At 34.0% G+C, this 27,852-nt stretch overlaps 1 protein-coding gene across 4 annotated transcripts; it reads left to right on the top strand.

The window, feature by feature from the left end:
• Positions 1–795: 795 nt before the first annotated feature.
• Positions 796–26,544, top strand: MFF (mitochondrial fission factor). Of its 4 annotated transcripts, XM_070945022.1 has the most exons (9): positions 796–952; positions 4,254–4,411; positions 7,627–7,847; positions 8,388–8,560; positions 11,186–11,274; positions 17,107–17,265; positions 22,936–22,998; positions 24,375–24,459; positions 25,294–26,544. In XM_070945022.1, exons 2-9 carry the CDS (start codon positions 4,374–4,376, stop codon positions 25,423–25,425), a joined length of 960 nt encoding a protein of 319 aa, XP_070801123.1. In that variant the 5' UTR covers positions 796–952; positions 4,254–4,373; the 3' UTR covers positions 25,426–26,544. The 4 variants fall into 4 exon arrangements, with proteins under 4 accessions (XP_070801123.1, XP_070801124.1, XP_070801126.1 ...); XM_070945023.1 differs by lacking the exon at positions 4,254–4,411; XM_070945024.1 differs by lacking the exon at positions 17,107–17,265 and having other exon boundaries at positions 798–952.
• Positions 26,545–27,852: the final 1,308 nt, after the last annotated feature.

Raw genomic sequence — 27,852 nt, 5'->3', positions numbered from 1 at the left:
CAAACTGAATAGTTGTCTAATCTCTTCTTAAAAACCTCGTGTTTGGCACACACACAACTTCTTGAGGCAAATCATTCCACTGATTGTTTTCACTGTCAGGAAATTTTTCCTTAATTCTAGGTTGATTCTCCCTTGATTAGTTTCCATCCATTGCTTCTTGTCCTGACTTTAGGGGCTTTGGAGAATAGGTTGATCCCCCTCCTTTGTGGCAGCTCCTTAGATATTGGAACACCGGAGCCAGGCTGGTGTCTTTTGAAAAGAATCTCTTATTTTTCTTCTTCATTGGAATTGGGCTAGACTTTTAGCCTTTTTTTTTAAAAAAAGTGTCGTTTGGGAACTAATATAATTGTATTAGTGTACATTAAATCATAACTTGAGCTAGATTGGGATACAATACCATAATTAATGTATTAGATAAATGTTCAATTGGCTAAATCTGTATGCGACATAAAAACAGAACTATTTTTTAAAGGAACTCTGATTTTCTAGATCTTTATCATAATCAGACTCCAATACTGATATTTAAACCTTTTCTGAAAAAAAAGCTGAATCCAAAATAAAAATAACAAAAATAAACGAAGCCACGCTCTATAGCCGTCGCCCATTTCCTCGCACTGTCCAGAAAACCTTCGATTTTCTGCAAAGCGAGCGGCAAGCCAGCTACGACCATAGTAAAGATGGCCGCGACACTTTCTGATTCCTGCTGAAGGTCCAGTTCCGCCCTTCCTCGCTCACGCGATATATCACGGAGCGTTCCCGGCTGCCGGTTACGGCAATGCATTTGGGACAATTTAGGCCATTTCTCTCTTCTCTCTCTTTTTTTTTTTTTTTTTTTGTTTCTTTGAGTTCCGCGCTGTGCTCCGCCACTAACGGCCCCTGACGGAGGAACGGAGCCTGAGGCGGCTGGAGTGGATACTGGGACCAAAGCTTCCGCCTCCCTGCTGGCCTCAGGGTGAGAAATAAAGGGAGAGTTGGTTTGGGGCCTTCTCTCCGAATTAGCAGTGGGGCAAAGCTGGGGAGTTGGCATAGGAATCCTTGGTGGCTTCCTTCCTGTATTCAGATGTTCTCACGTACCGTTTTCCCTTCCGCACAAAAGGCTGGGCCCCGCGGTCCTTTTGCTCTCTTGCTTCAACAGCTTTGCCCCTCTGTTGCTCCCCTCCGCCCTCCCCACCCTCAAAGCGTAAGACTTAGCTATCTTCGGTCACGTTAACGCCTTCGCTTTCTCCATTGGTTTCGTCTGCTTCTCTCCCACCCCACCCCCCTTTTTGCGGGTTTGCTGATTTTTATCTTACTTATTTTATTCTCACGTAGGGCTGTGCGACCCATTCTGGGGCTCCTCTGTAAAGAATTTGAGAAACTGGAGCAGGTTAAGAGATCAGGGGGCTAAAAAAAACTAACCCTAAGAGAGATTGAAGCCATTGGGAATGAAGCAGGGAAGGGGGGTGGGGGGGGCGGCTTGATAATTCTTTAAATTCCTAAAAGAATGCAGGTTGGAGAAAAAGACCTGTTTTTTCTCATTCCAGAAAACACTTAAGTTTAAGTTCAAGGAACCAGGAAGTCAAGATTCTGGTTAACGGAAACTTTCTTACAGTAGGAACAACAGTTTATTAGTGGAACCAATTAACAAGAGAGGTGAAGGGTGTCATTTTATTATAGGTATGCCAGAAAGGACAGGAGAACCATCTGGCAGGGATGCTTTAATTGGATTCTTGCACTAAACAGAGGATTGGACTTAATGACCTACATGGCCTTTCCAGCTCTGAGATGCTATAATTCATTTACCCACCTTAGCACTGCTTCGACTGTTACCGTTATATTTATAGGCAGAATGCAACTGAACACCAGGTGCTGACCTGTGCCAAAGATTGTTGCTCTCCTACCCAGCTGGGAAGTTCCTGAGTTGTTATTAACCAGGGTGAGAAACAAAGGCCTTAGATAAAATGGATTTACCATTCAGTCATCAACTGCACAACAGAGTTCTGAGATACCTTAAGGAGTAGCAAATATATTGCTGAATACATTTTTGTGAAGCAACATGTTTCATCAGAAATATCGAATGTAGTTTTGAGAACCACTATAAAGACATGCAACAATTGATGGGGTGGGAGGGGAGAAGGAAGGGGGAGATACAGAATTGTCATAAATACTGGCTTTCACTTAGATTCTATTCGTACAACTATCTCAGCCTTTGCTGATTGGAGTTTTAAATATATCCTTACAGCACATTGAAAGGCAGACATTCTAGTGGTTCAATTCTTGGTCAAATAAATGATATTGGATATTAGCAATAGCAACACCTCAACATAGGTGAATTGTCTTATCAGGAATCTTGTATGGTTGTACAAATCACAATTTTCTACCATTCTCATTGCCCCTTTTGAAATAGACCAAAATAGTTGACTGTTCTAATCCACTAAATCAGGGATGTCAAACTTGCATCGTCACATGGTCGTCACATGACGTATCGTGACTTTTTCCCCCTTTGCTAAACTGGGCGTGGGTGTGGCCAGCTCGTGATGCATCTTGCCCGCGGGCTGCAAGTTTGACACCCCTGCACTAAATTATATTTCTGATACCAGTTTAGCAAAAATTTTGTAACTCAATATTTAGATTCCTCATATTTCTTATTAATTCTAATGCATTTGTACTTAAATAAAATTGAGTGATGTCCATTTTTCTTTGTAACTATTATCTGATGGGCTATATGTAGTGGAGATTTTGTGCTATTGTAGCCTATCAACTGGTTCTGTGTTTGCACAACATCCAGAAATCTAGTGAACCTGGGCTTTTTCTTGAGCAGCAGTAAACTGAGAATTCAACAAAAGTAAACTGAGAATTTGACAAAAACCATTACCGGTATGTTTAAATCAGGATCCTTGGTTTATTTTTGTAAGAACATACTTAGCTTTATAATTTCATTTATTGGAGAAAGTAACACACTAGGATTGTGTTCATATATAATGCTAAGCCACGGTTTTTCAGAAGCTAGTGTCTTGATTGACATAAATTGCTAAACCATGATGTTGGCTTTAAAATTCAAGTTAAATCAAGAACAAGAAAACATACTTCTATGTTTTCTCATACTTCTCAGTTTAAATATGAAAGTAATCCTTTGGTAGCAAGTCCTTTAGCTGCCAAATTTCAATTCCACAAGTCATGGAACCTGGATTTATGACACATTCTCTTAAGTTAAGCTATTTGAAATTCCTTGATTCAAAAAGTATTGCTCTATGACGCACCATTTTACCCAGTTAAAGATTATGGGAATGAGATTTTTAGTAGTACAGGTAGTCCTCGACTTACAACAGTTTGTGATTGTTCAAACTTACAACAGCACTGAAAAAAATGACTTATGACTGTTTTTCATGCTGATGACTGTTGCAGCATCCCCATGGTCACATGATCAAAATTCAGATGCTTGGCAGTTGACTCATATTTATGACAGTTCCACTGTCCCTGGGTCATGTGGTCCCTTTTTGTTGCCTGGTAGACAGAGTCAATGGGGAAGCCAGATTCATTTTAACAATTGTGTTACTAACTTAACAACTGCAGTGATTCACTTAACAACTGTGGCAAGAAAGGTCATAAAATGGGGCAAAACTCAATAACTGTTTTGCTTAGCAAAAGAAACTTGGAGCTCAATTGTGGCCATATGTCAAGGACTACCTGTATATAGATAGATGATTAAGTGATGATTAAGCTAGATGATTAAGCTCGCTATAGTGATCACAATCCAGATGATGTCACATGTGCTTCATTTTAATGTGATCTGTATAAGGCGACATAATTTATAGAAAAAAACAGACAGCCAACTCTATATATTTAATGTATTGTATTCTCTCTGGGATTTACCTGTCCCATATGCTTAAATAGTTATAATCTGCATCTTATCTTTACAGTTGCTAGGATAAAAGCCTAGAACAAGGCAAGTACTAAGTATTTAGGCATAATTAGATACAGATAATCTTTTGTAAAATGTGGATTAATTTTTTCACAGATTTAGGAGTTGTTTTTAAATCTTCACTAGCTTTATTGTGAATTATAATTCCGCTCTTCTAAAAATCAGAGTTGAGAATTTAAAAAAGAAATGAAATTTCTGAATCTTTGTAAATTTTTAAATATTTGGAAGCTTGGCATATTCTTATCAAATTCATATTATATAAATCATAGATATCATTTAAAATGTCGTTAGTAATATTTTATTTATAATCTGCCTAATACTTCTTTCTGTTCTTTTTTTTTTCCTGTTACAGCTTGAAAAGCAATTGTCATGCTGTCTTATGTAGAAAAATTCCACTGTATAATCATATTGTTCTGTAAAATAAACAGTGCTATAGTGTAGTAATATTAATACATTGCAAGCAAACTTCAGAATGAGCAAGCGAACCAGGGGTGAAATTCCTTTAGGAAGGTTAGTGAAAGTTGAAGAATTACATTTGTACTTATTCTAGTGAGTAGTTGTAGTATCTTCATGTATTTTACAATGTGACTGTTTTGCATAAATGTTCTTTGGCCAGATAGATTTCCTTTCTTTCCAAATTAAAATTATATATACTTTTACCTTTTCTTCTGTAGTAGGATTCAAGAATCCAGGTGGTTTTCCATCTGGAAAATGAAAAAGTCCAGATCTTTCTAAACACAAGGCGTTTTTGTCAAATAGTCTTAAAAACATAAGTCTTAAATTGAGAGGTTAGATAACATCCATAAGCTGATATCTAAAATGAACATCCTGAAACTGATTTTTTTTGTATTTTCCCAGATATTCTGAAACATGCATGCATTAAATTTTGTTACAGATATGTATTATAATTTTAAATGAAATGGTTAAAAATCAGATTCTAAAGTGGTGCAAATTGAGTAGGTGATGTAGTTAATAGTAAATATAATTTTAGAGTCAAGTTTTATATAATTGTGGTAATGTTTTAAAAATAAATAACTCTGCAGAGCCTCTAATTTGGAATCTGATTTAGATAGTGTGGCATTTTAATCATTTTCATTTCTCTCTAGTCTTGAATGGATCAAACCTTGTGCTTATTTTCTGCTTGTATTTCATTGCCAAAGCAGGACTACAGCACTGATCAGCAACAATTTAATGTCTTATCACTGAAATGTTATTTAGATAGTTTACTTATTTTAAGTAAGCATTATTGATTTGGCTGTATTGATTTTCTCACTGAGTGCCCTTTTTTAGCAATATACTATATTTTCCAAAACACTCTTGTTTGTATGTAGACAAATACTGGTTCTAATATGAGAATTTGAAATACTTTTCCAGGTGATTTTCAGAAATTTAAAATCAGTTTTCTCTAAACATTTATGTATTCTGCTTGTATCATCAAAAGAAAAAAACCAAAGAATTCATAGTTCAAATGAATCTCAAATTTATTTGGAACTTTTTAGAGGAAATATTTGGATTTCATTGCAATTATAAAGATAGCTTCCATATAATTATGGATAATGAAATTCAAAATCTGCTAAACAGGTCAAAATTCAGTTTGAATAGGACTAGAAATTGAAACAAAAACTCATTAGGATACTGAGTTATATTGTTATGTTGGTTTTAATATTTAATCTTTGTATGTCACTGCTATAAGATGGATAGTTTTATAAATTATTTAAATCAATAGTTTGATTCTATAGTATCCTGGGCCTGAAGGATATATTTATAACAAATTCATAGTAGTGATTTTTTTTCTCCACAAGGAAAACTTTTGTTTTGGCAAATTGGATATTTATAAAAGGCATTTTCTTTTATTCTGCTGAAGATTTTGCTGCAGTTTCTTGCACCACATAATAGTCATGCTCCAAGAAATACTGCAACTCAGACTGAGCTGCGGCATATAGACTAGTCTTTTGTAATATTAATCAGGCACCTTTGGCCATCTCATAAAACATCTAATTTTATTTAAGCCTTTTCTGGTTCTAGCGCAGCAGATTCTCAGTGGGTTAATCCTGATCTGCTATCTGTCTACAGTGATTTAACACAATTGGATGTAGAGGAGATTGCTTTGAAGTGGTTCTGCTCCTCTCTAGACAGCTATTTTGACTCCATAATAGTTTAGAAGCCTGTACAGATCAGTTTATTGCTATGTTGTTTTTCATCTTTATTGGAACAATAAAGTAATGGGGCAAAGACTGGAGTGGCTTAATCAGTGCTGTATGCAAATCACATAAGGTAGTCCTTGACTTACAACCATAATTGAACCCAAAATTTCTGTTGCCAACCAAGGCAGTTGTTAAGTGAGTTTTGCTTCATGTTACAACCTTTTTGCCACAATTGTTAAATGAATCACCTCAGTTAAGCAAATCTGGCTTCCCCTATTGACTTTGCTTGTCAGAAGCCAGCTGGAACCTTAAGACAGTGCAACTGTCATAAATACATGCCAGTTGCAAAGTGCCCGAAGTTTGATCACATGACCCTGTGGATGTTGCAATAGTCGTAAGTGTGAAAACTGTTCATAAGTCCTTTTTTCAGTGCTTCATGAACTTCAAACGATCACTAAACAAATGGTTGTAAGTCTAGGGCTCACTTGTACAGTTCTGTTTTTCCTTTTGAATTGGGAAAGGGAGGACAGGGCTGATGGCTATGGTATTGGAGTGGGTGTTGCCAATGACTGAAGCTCAGGCCAAAGGAGATAGATGGTTAAAGAATAATTCCACAGTCTGTACGAGAAGAATTCCATCTATTTGGTTACATTTTCTTTAGAAAGAATAAGTCAATAGCTTGAGAGTATTCCTAGGTCTTTCATTGTCAATTAAGACTGAAGTGAAATTTAATGCATGCTCCCTTTTACCAACCATAGCTAATATTTCAGTTAGAAACTTGCAATTTCCTTTTTAATTTTGCAAAGTTGTGTACACCAAGCTGTTTTCTAAAACTGCCTGGATATTTAAATTAGTTTAGAATACAACTGTCCTCTGGTACCAGGCATATTATGACTTTTCATTAGTTTTGGTACTCAATGAAAATGCCTGATTTTGAGATACAGATTCTATATTGTAGTACCTAACACAAGTCTCCTTTCTTAAGTCATCCATAGCAGCCTTTCTTCATATCTTTTTTCCTGCCAAGATTCAGAAAACAGACAAAAGATGGAAACCTTTTTCTTGCAGATTCCATTCTATTCCTTGCATAGCCCCCTACTTTTAATCCTTATCTTAGGTTGTTAATTTTTTCTAGAGTTTTAAAATATATTTATTTTTTGCAAAATGTATTTAACTGTACAATAGATTTTCATAGAGTTGTGATATGTCAATAGATAAGACTATGTCAATGTTTTTGCCACAATCTATCTGCCGTTAGTGTGCTTAAGATTTGTGATGTTAGTATCTTAGTCATGTTTCTAAATTGATTGCTCTGCAGTGGCAATTTGCTCCTTAATATTTCATGCTACTCTTCAAAAAACAGATGATGTGCAGATTTTCCTATATAACATTGGGATCCCAATGATTAATAGAAAGGACATCTCTAGCAGAAATTTATATTTCTAATAGGCTACAATAAATAAACATGTATTGTAAAAGAGACTTTGAAGAAAAACTTGTTATCATATGCAATATAAATCACTGTACACTAAAAGCATGTTACTATTGATATATAATTTGAATTGTTTCATCTTGTGTTAGGATGAGCACAGCAGCATTCCCATCTCCAGCTGCCGAAATGGCAGAAATGAATCGAATTCAGTATGAAATTGAATATACCGAAGGGATCAACCAGAGAATGAGAGTTCCAGAAAAACTCAAGGTAGCACCACCAAATGCTGACCTTGAGCAAAGTTGTCCTGAAGGAGGGCTTCCAAATGCCAGTGTAACAATGCAGGTGCCAGAGCGGATTGTAGTGGCAGGTATGTTTAGCTTTAGATGAGGAGTTCTTAACCTAATTATCCTTATGGTAGATTTTGGGGCTTTCATGAATTTCAATGGAAAAAGAATCACAACTCTTTTCAAATGTATTATATGTTTATTTTCTAATACTTTGGTCATTATATTTGAGCATAACTGATTTATTTTGTAATACGGTCTATGTCTTTTATGCATTTAAATACATTTCTCTGAGGAGGGGTTTATAGAGTTCAACAGTCTTTCCATGCAAACCATGACACAAAATAGTTAAACCCCTTTCTTTCTTTTATCAGCTCTGTATCTATCTACTGCATATTATACATGTGTGTATAGTGTATTGTGTATATTATTAAAAATGGTATCTGTAAACAAATATGTAGTGATTCCAAAAACATTGCCTACAATCACTACATGATCTTATGCTTTGGATCTCTCAGTAAATTTCTATTTGAAATTAAATATAAAGCACCATGTTTCTGCAGTCCATTGCAGCACAACGAAAAACTTAATGTATTATTGACTTGAAACTTAACTCTTTTCAGGTAATAGTGAAGACATTCCACTTTCTAGACCCCCAGATCTAGATCTTCTACAGTCAACTCCATTCAAGTCTCTGTCGCTGAAAACTCCTCCCCGTGTTATTTCACTTAGTGATCGTCCACTAGATTTTCTGGACTTAGAGAGACCTCCTCCTCACACTCCTCAGAATGAAGAGGCTAGTATACTTCTTTTCTTCCTTGCTAATATCATATTTTGCTAATATTATATTTTAATATTTTATTAAATCCAAAAACAAAACATTGAAAATGTTCTACATAATAATCCTATTCAGAATACAGAGGGTTCTTGAATTACTGTGACAATTGGTCCAGAATTCATGTCGCTAACTGATGCAATCATATAGTGCAATGTCACACAACTGCATTGCTTAGCCATGGCAATCCCTGAAATCCTGTGGCAGTTGCTAAGTGAGGATTGTGAGTCATTAAACAAGCAACTACTTGAAACTTCCTGCCAACTTCCAACAACCATAGTCAGTGGGGAAGTCCACAAGAAGTTGCAAGTCCTAGGAGATTTGCAAGCAGGCTGGTAAGTAGGTTACTGACTTCTGATGGGGGAGGGTGCACAAGATAGTACAAGTAGTGGGGGAAGCAGGGCACTAGCATGGTGACTGGATGCTGCTGGATGGGTGAAGTACAAGTGGCTGAGGAGGCTGTGAAGGTGGCCAGGGAGTCACAGCACAAGCGTAGCAAAGTGTAGAGGCTGTGCAGGTGGCCGGCATGGTACAAGCACAGAGGAGCTGTGGAGTGTGTATTCAAGTGGGGGAGACTTCCCCAAACAATTTGCAACCTTACCTGTGAGTTTCCCTATATTGACTTTGGGGGAAGAGAAGACCATGCTCATGTGACATGGAATGGTGCAAACTTCATAAGTGTGAACCAGTTGCCGAGCACCCAGATCATGATCATGTAACCATGACGGTGCAGGATGACTAGAAGTTTGAGAACAATTTTAACCACCATTCATTCAGCAGCAGCATAACCTTCAAGGGTCATTGAATATGTGGTCGTTACCTGAAAACCACATAGAGTATAAAATTTATTCAATATGAATCTTGAATAAAAGTGAAGATATTATCAGAGTGTATAAAATAAACTGATTATTTGTTCTCATTTCATTAGTATTCCTTCTATAATATTGCATGTTAATAACATTGTTTAAAGAGCTCTGTTGAGATTAAGAAGCTGAAAGAAAATTAATGTATGCTTTTTAAATGTTTTAATATATCTTTGTTAACAGAAACAGACTTCTAAGTTAAAGGAGTCACAAATAATTTTAGTCATTTTAATAACTTTAATTATACTATAGTTTCTACACAGATTACTAGTGTTGAAAGTATATATCATTGTACATTATTTCAAAGATGATCTTATATTAGTTTTTGCAAACTAATATGGAAGGTTGAGGTTCAGAATATAACAGGTTACTCTGAGACGATCCCGGTGAGTTAATTGTAATAAAAGTAAGAGCTATGCCATTGTTCACACTCTTTACAATTGTTCATCCATTTTTATTTCCATGTGCCAAAGTTTAATACCCTAAAGTAGCACTTGAAATCCTTTTTTGAGTTAAACTTTAGATAGCTGTAAGAATATATAATTAGGCATACAGGGCACTAATTCACTAATTCTAAGGTGATGTGATGGAATGTAGTGAGGACAGGAGGGAGGGGGTGTGCTCTAGAGGGAGAAGGGGCAACTCAGCCCAGATATGTATGAGGTCAAGACAGTCCTTCCCTAATAGTTCACCAAGTACATTGTAGGTGCAGATACTAGAGTCTTTAATCTGGCATTATAGGTGTGAAACAATTCAGCTTGGAAGAATTACTATGTACTGGTATCATTCTTGGTTTTGGGCCTGACAGGCATATCATCTTAATCTCCATCTTTACTGGGTTCACAATAAATTATAGTTATCTGGCATTGCCCTTATTTAATTCAGGATTTAAGTGCTTATGCATGAGTGACATTCAGTTTCTAAGTACAGAGCTGATAACTGACTCATAAAACTTTTATTTGCCCATACTTTATTTAATGATTTATCTTGATATCCATCTCTAAAAACAGTCTGAAGAATTGCTATTGGCTTTATACAATTATAAAAGTTTAGAAGAAAAGAAGCTATCAGATCAAGATTTACTGGATCTGGAAATAAATACGAACTAGTAGAATTCTATTTTATTTTTTGTTAGAGAATATAATGCAGAACCTTGAAATCTGATGAAGATTCTTTTTTTTTTCTTTTATATCAAAGAGAAGCAGGACAGGGTAATCAAGAGGGTTTTTTTCCATCCCTTCCTAAGCTAATATCCTATAATGGTCATTGGATTTCTTTTTCATTGCTGTCTCCATATTCCTCAGCATTGGGAATTTTGATTTATATGAAATGCTACATGAGATTTCCTGCTTACTTAGGTGTTCTAGATTACAGGAGTAATCAAGCAGGAACAATCAGGCAGTGTGTACTAGAACATTTATTCATTTCCAATAAGCTGAACTTTCTCTGAATTTTTAGTATTATATATGAAACTACACACTTAATTGTATATGAATCTGGGTTAAAGTTATTTGTGAATTACACATTTTCAAAATCATGATGGATAAAATATAGGGGATCATTGTATGAAATAAAGCTCTTACATTCTAACAGAAAATCCATTATTTAAAAAGCTTGCATTAATCAAAATCACTTGCCTACTACATTAAGCTAGTTATTAATGCTATTAATACAGTAAAATACTATCTTTGATTTGTTTCTTTTCTTCTTTTTTTTCTGGCAGATTCGGTCAGTAGGAAGGCTGAAAAGAGAACGTTCCATGAGTGAAAATGCAACTCGTCAGAATGGCCAGTTGATGAGAAATGAAGCACTGTGAGTAGAAAAGGATTATGAATGTATCTGTAAATGAAACCTGGTCTGTGTTTTTTCTTAGTTCTTGATTAGGAAATGCTTTCAAGTGTTTATTTGATCTATTTACAGCCCTTTGATATTAGCCTTGATATTAGCCTTACCTGTTTGTAAATAATGCAATGAAAAAGTTAAAGAGCTACCAGTTGCTATTTTTAATTCTTTGGATTTCTTTGCTCTCATTTTTTAATGTACAAGGAATGATATTAGGCAGTTGCATCCATATTTTTGCTTCATAACAATAAATTAGGATAACTTTAGCATTCATAAGTCTCTTCATTGCATTGGGATAATGCAGCGAGTGGGCGGCAAACAAATTTAATAACTAAATAAATTACATGTCTGAAGTCCTGTGATATATTGCAACCTTAATCTTTAAAGCATACCTAAATCAAGGGTACCATCTTGGTGTCCAGTATATTCGTTGTTTTATTATTAGATGTTCTAATTACATAAAAAGGAGAGCTAGGACCTTTAATTCCATTTCCTCCCAAGGATGTCTATATGGCCCACAAATTCATTTTTAGAAAATAAAAAGTGGATATTGATAGCGTGGTGGCTTATTGGAGAAGCAAGTACTTTCCCAATAAAGACAACAAACGTGTTAGGGAAGTTATAGATGTCCAGAGGGAGCCTGATTTGTAATTTGTATGTTTTCTGACTGGCTGCGTTTATCATGACAGCCATTTATGAATATGTAAGCTATCCTACCATGGCAGCCATTTTAAAAATGTGCCTCCAATATGCTGTTAATAGGTGTTCCCCTGAATAATTTCTTAAAGGTTTTCCATCTTGTTTCTTTCACCTGCAATTGGGGAAAAAGAGGAAGGTGGATGAAGCAACTAACTAAATATATGAAGCATATTTAAAGATGTTATATTCAAAGGATAAACATTCCAGATACATAAATAAAAGATGTATTAGATCAGCGGCCCTCAACCTTTTGGGATCAGGGATCAGTTCCATGGAGAGAAGTTTTTCTGTGGCCTGGAAAGGGCATGATTTCGTGTGCTGCCTGCATCCCGCAGATGGGGCTTTGCTTGTTTGCTTAGCCCAATTGTTTGTGTGCCACAGACTGGTGCCAGGCCACAGACCAGGGGTTGGGATCCCTATGTTAGATGACAATTATTCTAAAAATTTGTCCAGTCAAAACCAATTTTAAAGATAAAGAACCATGAAATAATAAAGTAAAAATCTTGAGATTGCCTACCAGCTGACAGCATTTGAACTGAATAGCTTTATCAGTCAACTGATTACATTGGGGTGAGGTATATTATATTGCATTGTAAGGATTGGATATTATTTCTAAATTTGCATCATCTCATTTGCATTTGCTAATGTATATTTTTTCTATTGGTGTCACTTTTTTGCAAGTAAATGATTCACAACTATATAAATTTTCTAAATACATCTTGAATAATTGCAAGTAGTTCTTGTAATTCTCTTCTTCAAGTGACATCTTATTATTTGAATTAGATATTTCACACAGGCTGCATTCAAAAGCCTTAAGTTTTTATTGATGTTTTAATTTTTAGTTTTAAATATATAAACTGTTACCTTTATTGTCCTAATTTATTATCCAGCATTTTTACAAAAATCCATGCTTTTCCTTTGTTAGAGATGCTTATATATATATATTTGTAGGTGGAACTGTTTTGTGCTCTAGTAAATTAACTGTATGCAATTGTAGCAGGTTAATTGTAATAATGAAACATTCTGTGTCCGAATCTTATCAGCTTAGAAGAGTTTTTTAGTTCCATTTTTTAGTTCCATTTTTTTGTCTACCTAATGAATAATATTACTTTTATGTTGTCATCATTGCACTTGTCCCATAGTGGTGTGTTTAAGTGCCTTACTTATCTTTTGACATAGAATGATACTTAAATGTTCCCCCAAACTAATAATAACTAGATACAAGAAGTGATAAGCAACCATGATGCCTTTTCTGCTAATTAATTTAAAGAAAACACTTTCCAATAATCAGAACTGTTCTTCGTGATAGCACAATATTGAGACTGACTGGAAAATAAAAATGTCATAGTACCAGTCATCTTTTATAGCTAAAAATGAAATACAAGTATGTTCAATAAAAATTGATTATTCACAGTTTACTGTCAACATTTGTTTAGCTATGTTATCTGAAATGAAGCTTACTGAATTATATTGCACACATACATATATGGTGCGCATGTGTATGTGTAATAAAATCAGATATAAACATAATTCATCTTGTGGGTAAATTCTAGAACTCTGGGATTTTATTTCTCCCCAATAAATATTATATCCTGATTAGAGAAATTTCTTCATAAATAGTAAGTAGTTGGGATAGAAGAGAGATATATTTTCCTTTCCACAAATAAGATGTATCTATTCAAGTTTTCAGGGCTGTTATTATATTTTATCCCATCTTTTTATATGTAATTAAAGGTGGCGACTTGATGGTTGCCAAATATTCTATCACATGCCTAATATAGGTCAGTTTAGAAACATGCAATGTATGTAATTTGAATCATATCTTTGATTCATTAGTCTTTGGGTCTCAGTGCTTTTGAATAAGGCCATACACTTTAGATTTTATGGCCATAGTTTCTTTGCAAATATTACATACATGTGTGTAGAGTCAGACTTATTTCTTCAATATGTTGTACCTTATCTACATATAAAGAAGTTTTGTAATGTTAATCTGTTGTCAGCAAATTATGTGAAATGGTTGGCTTTGTACAATAATTTTAGAGATCTTAGCTACATTAAACTAATGATAAATAAAAATGGAAGCTTTATCGTTAATACAATTGTAATGGAAAAGATAAATGTAGAATAGTTTTGTGCAGTCTTGTTTTGCATGTTAATAACATTATTTTTTTGGAACTTCAAGCTGAAAAATATTACATATATGCTTATATGTTTAATTTCCACAATTATGGGAAATTTGATTTCACTTGTTATGTTAGTATTAATATGGTTTCTTCGTAAGTGTCTTTATGTAAATGCCCATTGCTTTGTTTGTATTGGGTTTAACATTCACTTTCCACAAAGAAAATAAGCTGGGGAAAATCTCAAATTCTTGATAGCCACTGCCAGTCAAAATAAATGGTACTGAACCAATTACTTGGTTTAACATAAATTCATTTATTTTGCTCCCAGAGGTGTTTTTGTTATGAATTGTAATGTCAGACTTCTGCGGTTTCAAACACTATATGTATTTACAATAATCAATCTTGCAGAGGCTCATGGGAAAATATTTGTGATAATAAAGCAATAATTTAGGGATTTTTAAATGTACAAACTCATTTATTCACAGCTACAAGTGAGGCCAAGTTTAAAGCATTTTAAAATTTATAACAGGTTACTATACTGAGAAATTTAAGGAGTCATTGTCCCTCCAGCCAGATCTATTGCTAAGAGCTTTTTTTTTTTTTTTTTTTAAAGATCATAGATAGCAAAATTTTCCAGGTGGAAAGCAGGAAATATACAAACAATCCAATTTAACAGAAAAGAAGGAAGGAAGGAAAAGAAAGAGAGAGAGAGAGAGAGAGAGAGAGAGAGAGAGAGAGAGAGAGAGAGAGAGAGAGAGAAAGAAAGAAAGAAAGAAAGAAAGAAAGAAAGAAAGAAAGAAAGAAAGAAAGAAAGAAATCTACTTAGCTGAAAGAATATTGGAGGCTCCAGTGTAATTTAGACCTCAAAACAAATAGATCATAGTCTGATATCAAAAAGACATTAAGATTATAATACATTTTAAGAATTCATAAAATTTAACTGATTAAAAAATATTTTAAATGGACAGGTTAGATTGTCCGTCACCAGAAAAGGAATATATAAATATTACAATTACCTGAAAGGAAGATAGTCCAGAATTTAAATTGAACCACACCTCCCAACAAAAAGTTAAGATTAAAAAAAAGTACTTCTGTTATCATTTTCTCAATCTAAGGTAAACCAAGAGCCATTATCTAAGAAAATATAGTCTTTCAGATAAATCCTATAGTAAACGCATAAATATCTGTAGGCCTTGTATTTTGCTTTGAATAGTTAGCTGCTAATGATATTCAAAGTCATAAGATCAGAGAAATCCACAAAAATGAGCTTATTTCTTTGGAAGAATGCTCTTGTTTTCATTTATATATTATTCAGGATTGTGCTGGCAGCTTTTCAAGTTTGACTTTTATGTAAAACATGAATAGAAGCTGTTGACATTATTTCATACGGCTATAATTTCAAAATGTAATTTACCGTATTTTTTGGAGTATAAGATACACTTTTTTCCCCTCTTAAAAGAGGCTGAAAATTTGGGTGCGTCTTATACTCCAAATGTAACCTGGCCCCCACCCTCCGTCCTCCGCACGTCCTCTTCCTGTCTGCAGAGATTGCCACCAACAATGGCTTGTGTTTTTGGGCTCCACACATCACGTTTTCAGCCTCCAAACACTCCCATTTGAGAGCCCTTTAAGGCTGTGAGGATCATCAAAGCACATTGCTGCCAATAGCCGCCCAAAAATGTGACACGTTTGGAGGCTGAAAATGTGACGTGAGGTGCCCAAAATGGCTACCCGGAACAGCTGCTGCCTTCTCTTACCCCTTCCACGCTTCGCCTGCTTTAATCACTGGACCTCCCTCCGATGATCAACTGTGCTTTAGAAGCTGTTTTTTTAGCCCCAACCAGCCCCAACCTTAAAACCAGTGAGTGAACTAATGTGCTGAAGCTGACGCCCCAACCTCAAAACCAGAACTAATGTGCTGAAGTTGACCAGGCTAAGGACCAGCCACATGAATACCTGGTAGACAGAATTTTTTTCCCCTATTTTCCTCCCCAAAAACTAAGGTGCATCTTATACTCCATTGCGTCTTATACTCTGAAAAATACGGTAAATATAATTTTAGTTTATGGACCAGAATCCCTTTGTATAAAAAATAAAATGTAGTTTCAGTTTAGGATCTCTAATAGAAATATTTACAAATACCTATATAGCAAGTTTCCATTCTGTGCATTATTTTTGAAAGATTTTGTTTCAGAATAAATGCTTGAATATATTTTGCTTATTTGGGATATGTCTAGAAGTTATCAGCACCTCTGCTGTCTTAGTTGTTTCTTTTGAAGTCTGTTTTCATAATTTCCACAAAGCTTTATTTATTTTGTAAAAAAAAACAAATATCATTAGAGTTTTATCTAAACTTCATCTCTGAGAGCAGTTTCAGAATAGCTCCCTTCTACAGTTTAAAATTATTCAATATTCGAGCCTATATTGTTTAGCGGGTTTTAATCAAAATCACATGCTTTGCAGTATGTCATTCCTATAAAAAAGAGAGAACACTGCATGTGTTGCGTTATCTTGCAAATGTTTCTCTTCTCTCCCATTGAGATGGAAGGGCAGTTATCTAATCTAGATGAAAAACTAGGATCAATCTTCTGATAAAGTAATTATAACTGAATTAAATGTTAAGAATTTCAGTAGGTTTTCCAATACAGTAGGTCAGAATCTATCTCTGGGAATTCATTAGTGATTTTGTGTTTGTGTTTTGAAAACAAAATTGTATTTTATCATACCTATTGTATATTTAATAAGTTTAGTAAATATCTACTTAATAATAGTAGATTCTTTACTAATTAAAGTGCTTTTTTACTGAAGATTTGGGGTTCCATTGAAATTCTATTTGATAATATTTTACTTATTTATGGTAGAGGTGCAAAAAACTGGGACCAACTTAATTTTTCAACAAGGATTGGTAGAGAAAACTTTTTTTTCTATCTGAAACCTGATACTAGTGTTTCTCTCTTCATTTGCTATGCTTGCAAAACAGTGTGACACCATCACCTCAACAGGTTCGTGTCTGCTCTCCCCAAAAGTTTTCTGAAGATGGACCTAGTCTTTACTCTGCTCGGGGCATTTTGTCGCTTATCCAGTCTTCTACTCGTAGGGCTTACCAGCAAGTCTTGGATGTGCTGGATGAAAACCGCAGGTGATTGGCCATCACAGATTCTGCCAATTTACTGCTTTTTACTTCCTTTTAATTTTCTAGTTTATTAAATTTGATTTTTTTTAAAGAAGTACACAGCATAAAAGTAATATTTTTTCATGTCTTTTTCTTTCTATGATCTATGAATGACGTTTCCAAAATTCACATTTCATGGATAGTTTTATCACTTATTTGGACCAATTGAACATTTAAATAGCCAATTAAAATTCTTTTGTTCCTGAGTAGAAAAGGGATATAGGGAACTAAATACAGCTACACAATCCAAGATATGTTCTTTTATTTTCTCTTTATTCAGTGGAATAGCTTTTATTATTTCTAACTGACTTTGAGCGTATAAAATATTTTCTTCTCATAATACAGTAATCATAGATTTTTTTTTAAAAAAAAGTAGATAATCAAAATCCATTAACATTGAAGGGGAGCATATTAAAAGTATGATGCTGAATTTATTTGATCACTATCTGCAGTATCTATAATTCTTGTTGAAAAAAAATGCCTATAGCAATTTCTTCCTGAAAGTTGCATGGAAAAGACAGCTTTTGCAGTTTATATGCATGACTTTCAAAATTATTTTTTTAACCTGTTGTCAGCCAACTAATTAATAAGGAATCTGTCAAATATTAGCCTATACCTGTTACATAGTAAGAGCTATTACTTCCATTTGTCCCAAATAATTAATTAAATTTTTCTGAACCAAAAGAACCTGTTTTCATTCAAGCTGCACCTGTTTTTGAATCCAGTAATGTTTAGGCTTCTCTTATGAATCCAGAGCAAAGGATCGGGTATTCTGTTGCATTCTGTTATGTCAGCAGAGCTTTTATTTAGCAACTTTTGTTCTTATGGTCATTTTTAAGATCAAATTGGAATCAATATAGGATTTAGTCACTGATTTTTTTATTTCAGTTGAGATTATAATGATTCTCCAGAGCAATAGAACAACCTGTTAACACTTCCATTGGAACATATTTCTTTAAAGATTACCCTGTTTTAGAACTTTATTGTGCCATATATCAAAACAGTTCACTTTCTTTACACCAACAATTTTTGTGGTTTTATTTAAATATTCACACCCTATGTCTATATTAAAACCTAAGCATCTTGCAGATGTAAAACTTAACTGCAGCACTTGCTTATGTTTTACAGAGGTAGGTACATTCAGTTCTCTCAGATTATGAGTCTTAAAATATTTTCTCAAAATTTTGAGAATCATAATGTTTTTAAATTCTATAAATCAATTAGACATAATTGAACCAAGTAATAATAAGGCCTTGAGAAATAATCAAAAATCTAAATAAAGAATTTATCTTTCTAACTTATCTCAAATATAATTTTAAAAATCAAGTATCATATTTTCTTTTAAACCCATCTTTAGGGTAAAATTAAACTTCTAAAATTTGCATGCAGGAATGTGAAATTTGGAAAATATATGGTATTACTTGCATGGCTACAGTTGCTGATTCTTTTACAGTATTTTTATCTATAGAATTGCTTTTTTGCTGTTTTAAGCATATTGTTTTATTTAAGCATATTATTTTATTTAACAGTAGTTTTAAAACTTCGTTTTTGTTCTGCTTTATTTTTCTTTTAAAATATTTTCTGATTCCTGCATATCCCATCCATGCTTTGAATAACTATAGTATGTTCTATTGTCAATTAAAATGTTGATTGTTTATCATGGCTAATAAGTCAATCATAGGATAAACTCTTTTTCTAACATTTCTCAAAAACTCTCTTTGATGAACTCGATCTTAGGCGGAAAATCTAGGACTCCACTATGAACATGATACAAGTTTTGCTGTCTTGAAAAAAATTCAATGTATCTGCCTTGTATTTTAGACATCTATAATTTGTATGTTACTGTTATGTCAGAAACTTTCATAATGAACTGCTGTATTAGTGGATAATTTAAGAGATAAATTCTTCCTGTCATGTTTGTCCACAATTTATATATCTACTCTGTTTCCCCCAAAATAAGACATCCCCTGATAATAAGCCCAATCAGGCTTTTGAAGTGCATGGCAATAAGGCCAAGCGCTTATTTCAGGGTTCAAAAAAATATAAGACATGGTCTTATTTTCGGGAAAACACAGTAGCTTCAGCAAGTTTTATAATATATATTTCATTACAAACCTTTCAATATACCTTTGGTTCTAGTTATACTTTTCATTGTAAAAGTATGATGCAATTCTTTTAACGTTTAATATAAGTTGCTCAGAGAACATAGTCTATTTGTTGGTGGTAGAAATACAGTAGTCAAATATGTCTAAAAAGTCCCATTAAATATTAGGGTTATAGAAAAGCTGGACAATAAGAGTTTTTTGAATATGATACAATAGAAGGACAAATGTGACTTTAAGAAGTAGATAGGCTAAATCTGAGCTGAAGTATTTCTGGCTTTTATATAAGAGTAAACTAAAGATTAAATATGCTTCTCTTTTTTGGAAGATATACTGCATTTGATGCAAAGAATATTAAAATTTATGTTTAAAATGAAGGAAACTATTCTTGAATGTTGATACTTGATGTGGTACTACTTAAAGTTTTGTTAGTAATGAGTTGATAATTGTATTAACAAATCAGTATTCTAAAAGCAAATGGGGTCATATCTTAGATATAACCTGTAGCTGCTGCATGCAGGTCCTTCTTTATCCAGCATCTCATGTTAAAATGTCTCAGGTATATGCTGGAGAACGACTTCAGATTGGCAATTTCATTTATGCCTCCATTTGCGAATTTGTGTTTAGCTGCATCCCTTTTTCTTTTTGTCAAATGTATATTTTAATTTTATCAATTTGTAGAAGCAGTAAATGTTGCAGTGATTTATGTTGCTCTTCAAATGACCCCATTGTAGAACTAACCTTTCTTTTCATGTAAAACTAAGTTTAGGAGCAGCCGCCACATAGTCAGGGTGCAAAACACTGGAAATCCTTCAGATTTACTCTTCAAAGACTTGCTAGTTACGATATAAAATACACTTTCATGACCAAAATGGCAGTTCAAAGCTTAAAAAAAAACTTGTTTCTTAAATGTATGGAATTTGTATGCACTCATGCAGAAAGACCTGGAAATAGTGTCCAAAGCATTCATGCAAACCTTGCAAAATGAAGCAGCATGATTTTGAAAGACAGGGTTTTGCCCTCTGTCTATTCAAGCTCCTGATAACATACATTCAGTGTAGTTTCAGATCCAGCTAAGCTTTGCAAGTATAATTGACAGATAAATTCCATGCAAAAAATATCTTCCTCATTCTCTATGGACATGATAGTTAGTGTGTTAACTGTGTTTTTAATGAACTTCAACTTTTAATCTTAGAGCAACTGTTAAGCATCTGTGTTGTGCAGATTACAATACAAGTTTAACAGATGTATGCCCTACTCTTCATCCTGTGTTCTAATTTGAGAGTTAAAGAAGGCTTAGCGAGATCAATGACAGTTTTTTGCTTTCCTCGATCTTGGTTCAGAATGGCAGCAGCTAGTTATCTGCTTGCTTCCCTTTGGCAGATGCACTTTTAATCTTCATCTTCAATCCTCTCCTGGGACTCCAACCATACCCTCTGAATTGATTAATTATTGTCCCTTGGTAATCTTCATCCTTTTTTGTCATCTTCAGCATGCTTCTTCAGACAACTCTTCAGCAGTGCAAGTCACAGCAAGCAAGCAAAATACGTTCTGTGATTTTTATAGGATGATTTACACAAGGCTAGTTAATGAAGTTTCCTTTGTTTTTCATAAAAGCACATAATTCCATATTTTCAATAACTAGAGTTTGCTGGGCTATTTGGCATATCCAAAATACACTAAAGTTCTTTTCTCAGTCAGGTGGCATCTAGCCAATCTAAATTCAATTAAATTGAATTATCTTGAAAAGCAATGCAGGGTTAGACCTTGTCTGTACTTGGTAAGCCTATGCTTCAAATGACATTCATGTAGTAGAAACAACATATTGTAATTCTCTTTATCTCAGTGAAACAATTTACATTGAAACAATTCAGTCCAGTGCTTTTGGAAAAATCTCTGTAGTCTTCTTTCCCAGTGCAGGCCAAAATGCTTCTAGCTAAGTGGGTTTGGCACATGTTACAGGATTCAGTGTGCACTGAAGCTATCTAACCTTGAAAATCTTAGTGGTGTATCAAGATGTCTTTAGATTGGGTAGATTCAATGGAAGTTCCACAGACTCACAGAAAATCTGGCTAGTTGTCTTCTGCAATGCTCACCAAAATATCTTCCCAGACTTTCCTCACAGTGTAAGCACTGCAGAAAAAAACAACAACAACTGGGAGCATTATGAAGCAGAACATCATGGTTGCTTTGCTCTTAGAACTGAAGGTCACACTTTGCTTTGTAAAATAACCTGAAAGGTTTGCTGAAACCTTGAACAATATAACCCTTCAAAGATTTGCGTAGCCCTAGTTCTTGGATGGCAAAACTATTAGGAATTATCAAACCTGTAGGCTAGATTGGAAAATTGAAAATATTTTCAAAATAAATAAGTGGCAAATAACTTCTGTATTGTTGCCAAAGTGGGCTTTGTGGACTGGACCATTTCTTGGAATTTTTACTTTTCAATTTTTATTAAATGGTAGATATGCCTTTTAGAGTGCTAGTTTAAATTGCATCCAATTACTTGTAAACATGAGTGTTCTTGTGTTTCTTGCCTTTTCAACAGAATTCTGTGATACATTATTTAAAGCATGGATTAGCTCAGTTCTTAGCTAATGATTTGGGGAAAAAGAGTTACTTGTCAGACAAAAAAGATTATATTAAGTGTTTGCTCTAAGTCTTAGAAAAATGTCCCATGATGTCTAAGCGGTTGATGTATTTGCCGATTTGTATTGGCCATTATTTTTGTTACTCTTAAGACTTCTTGGGAAATGACAATGTTATGTCATAGATTTTTATGGAAAAAATTGAAATAGTATTTTTAAAAATTATTCTCGCTATGAGTGAAAATATGAGCATGTGCGTTCATTGTTCATTGTTTGTATTAAAACTTTAGCTTGCTCAAAAGTTTCAGGTAATTTTAGAAATTATATGTGAATTAAAAGCAAAATGGGAGTTAATGAATGAATACCAGTAATATGTAAGTGATTTTATTTCAATTATAAAAAGGTATAGATGCATGAACACAGAGATTCAATTTGGCAGGGTTGGTGTCCTTTGGTTCCTTCAGTTAAACTTTGCCATCTGTTGGGACTCCAGAAGTCTGCCTTCGATGCAGTATTGCCTACCTTCTGGAATAAAGTTCCCTCTGAGATACTGATGGCTCCCAACTTGCTGGCATTTCAGATGGGCTTGATGACTTGGCTCTTTGCCCAGATTTTGCTGAGGATGAGTAAAAATGAAATTATTTTGATAAAATTTACCTGTATGTAGAATTGGCCATTGAAATCAATGGGATAAAATTTGTCATAATTAGATTAAGATAACCATAATCTGGGGAAATCATTTGTACATCATCGAATATAATATTCCATTATAAAATTATAAAATGGAATATTTTCTAAATATAAATAGGATTTGTAATTACAGTACTGTATGTCAAGTATAATAGAAATAAAATTTGACTTCAGGGCTTTTTTTTTTTTGTTCTACTTTTTCTCTCCATGTTTTTTTTTTTCTTGTATTTCCTTCATATCTACAAATCTTGCCTTAGGCCAGTGTTACGTGGTGGATCAGCAGCTGTCAGTTCCTCAAGCCGCCATCACGATGAAGCCAGGTAACGTTGTATTTAGTTAGCTTTTATGCAAACTGTCAAAGGTGTTCCTGAATTAGTTTGCTCAATATAGTGTTTTATACTGTTCTGTAATGAGTGCTCTAAAGAGGCTTGATCCCCTAAATTTCTTTTTCGATTTTATTTTTTCTCAGTCCTTATTTTTATTGTTCTTCTATTGAATACTAGTGTAACAGTATCAGATTTGTTGGATGACTTTTTCACTTATTTAAATTTTAAAACATAGTTTCCAGTGTGATAGACCTTGGTTTGCACTTAGGATTCCTCCTGTTTTTTATGATTCCAGTGATCTATGATACATTTATGTAGAATAATTTGATATTATATCACAATGCAGTAACTGTAGCATTATTTATTCAGGATTTAGAATACTTCCATTACTTCAAAAAGAATTAACATTCTTTTTCAGAATATTTTTGATTTTTTTTCTTCAGATCAAGATGTCTTTATTATCACCTGTCCCTTTTGTATTGGCTTGGCTTGCCCAAATTTATTTTCTACTATCTTATTAATTTAAGCTCCTCTCCTATATATCTTATCCATATATTGATGAAGGTCTCATCAATACTTTTACTTAATCCTGAGCTTATGTATGTAATTGGTAACATTTTGCTGAAATGTTGGTTTTAAAACTCCTGTCCGGCTACCTAAATGTGGTTTTCAGAATCTTATGACTATACAGTATGTCACTTCAAAATTGAAGTACATCTTCATTGCTGTTTCATCCTCATACTGTCAACATGGAATATGTATGCCTATCACAAACGTAACTCTTCACATAAGATTAATACATTCTTTTTTTAGCTAGTTTTCTTAGCAAGCTTTAGTGTCTTTCCTTACATAATACTATATTATAAATCATGACTTACAAATCATAAAAGCTGGCGACACATACAGATATTGTTTAAAACAAATCATAATTTAGTTTTAGGGGTTTTGTATACCCCAACCTGTCTTTAATGTTTATTGGCTATTACCAATAACTAACTGTCAAAGGCATACCTTTAGCATTTATTTCTCAAAATTCTTCTCATTATTTCACCCTAGAATTAATTCTAGGTATTTTACCTAGAATTCAAACAGCTTCAAGCATTTTTCACTTCACAGAAAATATCTTTTTTTCTCTTTCTTTCTTTCTTTCTTTCTTTCTTCTTTCTTTCTTTCTCCCTCCCTCTCTCTCTCTCTCTCTCTCTCTCTCTCTTTCTTTCTTTTTTGCTATACAGTAGTTGCATTTCTCCAGGCTGCATTGAATTACCACTTTGTATGATGTTTTAAGGTTTGATTTTCAGGTGGTAAAATGTGCAATGATATTTCACCTCTTTGTGCCATTGAATAATCTTTGTATTTTTTCTGTCATACAGATACACTCTTTCAAATATAGACACATCATTAGAGGGAGCATCAGAAGATATGACAGTTGTGGATGCTGCTTCTTTAAGACGACAGGTATCTAAAATTCTTCAGTTATTATAGCTGTGACCCTTACATAATATAGTTAATTCATATAGTACATGTAAATATTCAAAATTGCAACAATTACAGATAATTCTCAACTAATGAGCAGTCAAAATTATGACAGGCCCAAAATGGGTGTGTTCTACCTATAATGCACTTCTGCCTATTCTAAAATGTATGGCCATCCCTCCATGGTCATATGACTGCATTTCAGCTGTTTGGCAACCAGCTGATCTTTACAATCAATTGCACCATACCATGGTGACATGATGATTTCTGATGTTTTTTGCCAGTTTCTGGCAAAACACCTGTTTGAAAGGATTTCCACTTATGAACATGGTGTTCGCTCTATGATTGTGGATTCACTTAATGTCTGTGGTGATTCATTTAATGACCACTATAAAACTATTATAAAATCAGGTTAGGTTACGTGTGTGCCTCAACTTGTGACCGTGACAACTTACAACCAGAAATTCAGTCCCGATTGCAATTGTAATTCAAGGACTTACATATTGAAGAATAATATGTATGGAAACAGAGTGCTACTGATACACCATGGCTGCAGTAGCTCCCTGCAAGAAAAGATGTGATAAAGTAGTGAAATGTAGGTGATAAAAATATGAATTTGTTAATATACATATGGAATATGAAAGAAAATGTAACCCAAATTACTAAGGTTGTAAGGGCATGAGTATTATGTTACTGAAAACAGATCTTCTATTGGTTAAAGCAGTAGGCTTCCAGGATTGAAGTCCTATATTGACAGACTCTACTTGATCATTCAGGTAGTTATGGAAAATATTAATATTTATTTTTCTCTTTTAGATAATAAAACTTAATCGCCGCCTACAACTTCTGGAAGAAGAAAATAAAGAACGAGCTAAAAGGGAGATGATCATGTATTCAATCACTGTAGCTTTTTGGCTACTAAATAGTTGGCTTTGGTTTCGGCGCTAAAATTAGCTTCTACATTTAAAAAGTTCTGACAGTGGGGAAATTCAAAAAAATTACAAAGCCCTTTGTTCCTGTCTCTGAATTGTATGGTGACTTATGACCCATGCACTGGAAACGTCAGCCACTGTATAAAAACTGTAACGTATTACAGTGTTAAAAAAATGCTTGGACTTTTTTTTTCAAGTTGTTGTAACATTCTGTTAACATTTTTTTTTTTTTTGCATGATAATGTATATTTGAACTGTATTATTTTGCAAATGGAAATGTCTTCACCCTGTAAAGGTATCTTACAGACACTTCTCTTTGCATAGAAAGACAAACGCGGATTTTTCAAATAATCTACAAAATGGTGTAACTTGCAGTAGGTTTTTCATTGTTTTTGTATTATTAAATACAGCACCTTTATTGTTAACTAATTGCACTTGTTTCATTTAGCCAAAAATTTTTTGCGGTGGTTTGCCAGATGAAATGGCATCCTAATTTATCTATATCTCTCATTCTGGCAAGTGTACATATTGACTAAAACAATTATTTGCTAGAATGTCAGCAGATTATCCAGAGGTATGTGTAAAATGTTGTTTAGCTTTAATTTTGCTTTTTTTCCTTAAAAAATAAAATTTTAAGTAAGTCTGAGTGATTCAAAGATTATGGAACAAAGTACCAACAGTAGTGTAATTCATAAAAGTAAAGAGATTGTAATTTCTTATCATTGCACTGAATTGTATTCTTTGTTCTTTGGATATGTACAAACTTGCAATTGGAACTACTTAACTTTCTATTTTGAGCTAAGACATCTTTTATTTCTTTAGTTCTACACAGCATCTCAAATCACTGTTTCTATTTAAGTGGTTATTTTCTTGTTTGTTCTTACACATTGAGTCCAACCATTTGCACATACATTATTTTCCTACACCATGTTCACCGTGTGTTTTATTTTAAAAGTTCTACCTTCTTGGAAAGTGATGTAAAATAATAAAATGTTGACATCAAAAGCATTTGTGAACCGTGAAAAACAAAGTCTAGTCTCTAAATAATTTCAATAATTAAAGATTAGATAAAATGAATGCCTCAGTTAAATGTTTCCTGATATTCTATTAAAATACCTTTGTAGTGTCTGCTAAAGTATTGTATCTGTTACCATTTTTTGTAGATTTGTTAGGATTCTTATCCATGAATTAAAACCACCACCTTTTTTTTTTTCATTATTTTTACCATAGGCGATATGCCCGAGCAATTTTATTTACTATATTTTTATTAAGGCTTAAGAATAAGAAACAAGATTTTAAAAATATCTTTTGAACCATAAACACTGTCCTGTAATCTGTCTCTCTCGGCTACATTTGGTGGGTTAGATGAGTTGCGATTCAGAGCTACCACTGTCTACTGCTAATTTGGATACACCAGTCTGGAAATTAGAATAACAGAGTTGGAAGGGACTTTGGAGGTCTTCTAGTCCAACCCCCTGCCTAGGCAGGAAACCCTACACCACTTCAGAAAAATGGTTATCCAACATCTTAAAAATTTCCAGTGTTGGAGCATTCGCAACTTCTGGAGGCAAGTTGGAGGAAGACATAGAAGAGGCAGTAAATTCTTTACTCTGTTGAAAAAAACATTTTGAGTTTGGTGCTCTCTAATTAATCTATGTGTAATGATACTGTTCCCTCATTTGGTCTATGGTATTGACTTTTGGTTTGCAAAATTAGAATTGGTCTGCAAACACTGCTTGTAAAAGACATAAAAATGCATTTCATTCGGAATAGCTACTTTCAGGACATAACCTTAAAACCCGAGATTTGCCAAGAATTTTGGGAAGAGGGAGCAAAAATGGCACTTTATAAAGTGTTTAGGTTTTAATCTTGCAGCAGGTTTTGGACTTTTATACAATGTCTGTTTTAAATTTGGCTTCAATACACGCTTGCTATGGTTCAGTCTGAATGTCTCTTGTATCATATATATTCTGTAGCCGGGGTGCTTGTGGTAGGTGAAGAAGGGAAGCAGAAATTTATTCTGATTACTTAAATGTAAACATGCAGGTTTCTTTGGCAAAAATATATACAATAAAAGGTTGGTCTTTGCCTTTTTCCAGCCCTTGAATACATTAGTCAGTCTAATCCTGCTTAGCTTTTGGAGATCAGACAAGTTTGTTACTATTTGAAAGCTGTATTGAAATCTCTTAAATTAATAAAAAAAAAGCATCATCATCATCATCCCCTGAGTAGCTCCCCCATTGTCACGCTTTTTACATTCTCATGATGTTGAAAATAAAGTAGCCGTTTGTACTTTTGGCTACAGTACAGATAATAGCCCGGGAAGTAGATACTGGCACGCAGCTCTTAGTAATTGCGGAAAGTTTATAAACCTGAATTTCCAGACCTTCCGTGTATTAGGCATTCAACCGCGTCGCAGAACTGCGATCTAGTAGTGATGCAC

This window comes from Pituophis catenifer, unplaced genomic scaffold (assembly GCF_029215685.1).
Source record: "Pituophis catenifer annectens isolate HBS135680 unplaced genomic scaffold, rPitCat1.0.hap2 SCAF_6, whole genome shotgun sequence".
NCBI lineage: Eukaryota > Metazoa > Chordata > Lepidosauria > Squamata > Colubridae > Pituophis > Pituophis catenifer.
Note: the sequence above shows the minus strand (reverse complement) of the source record. Positions and strands in the feature narration are given on the sequence as shown.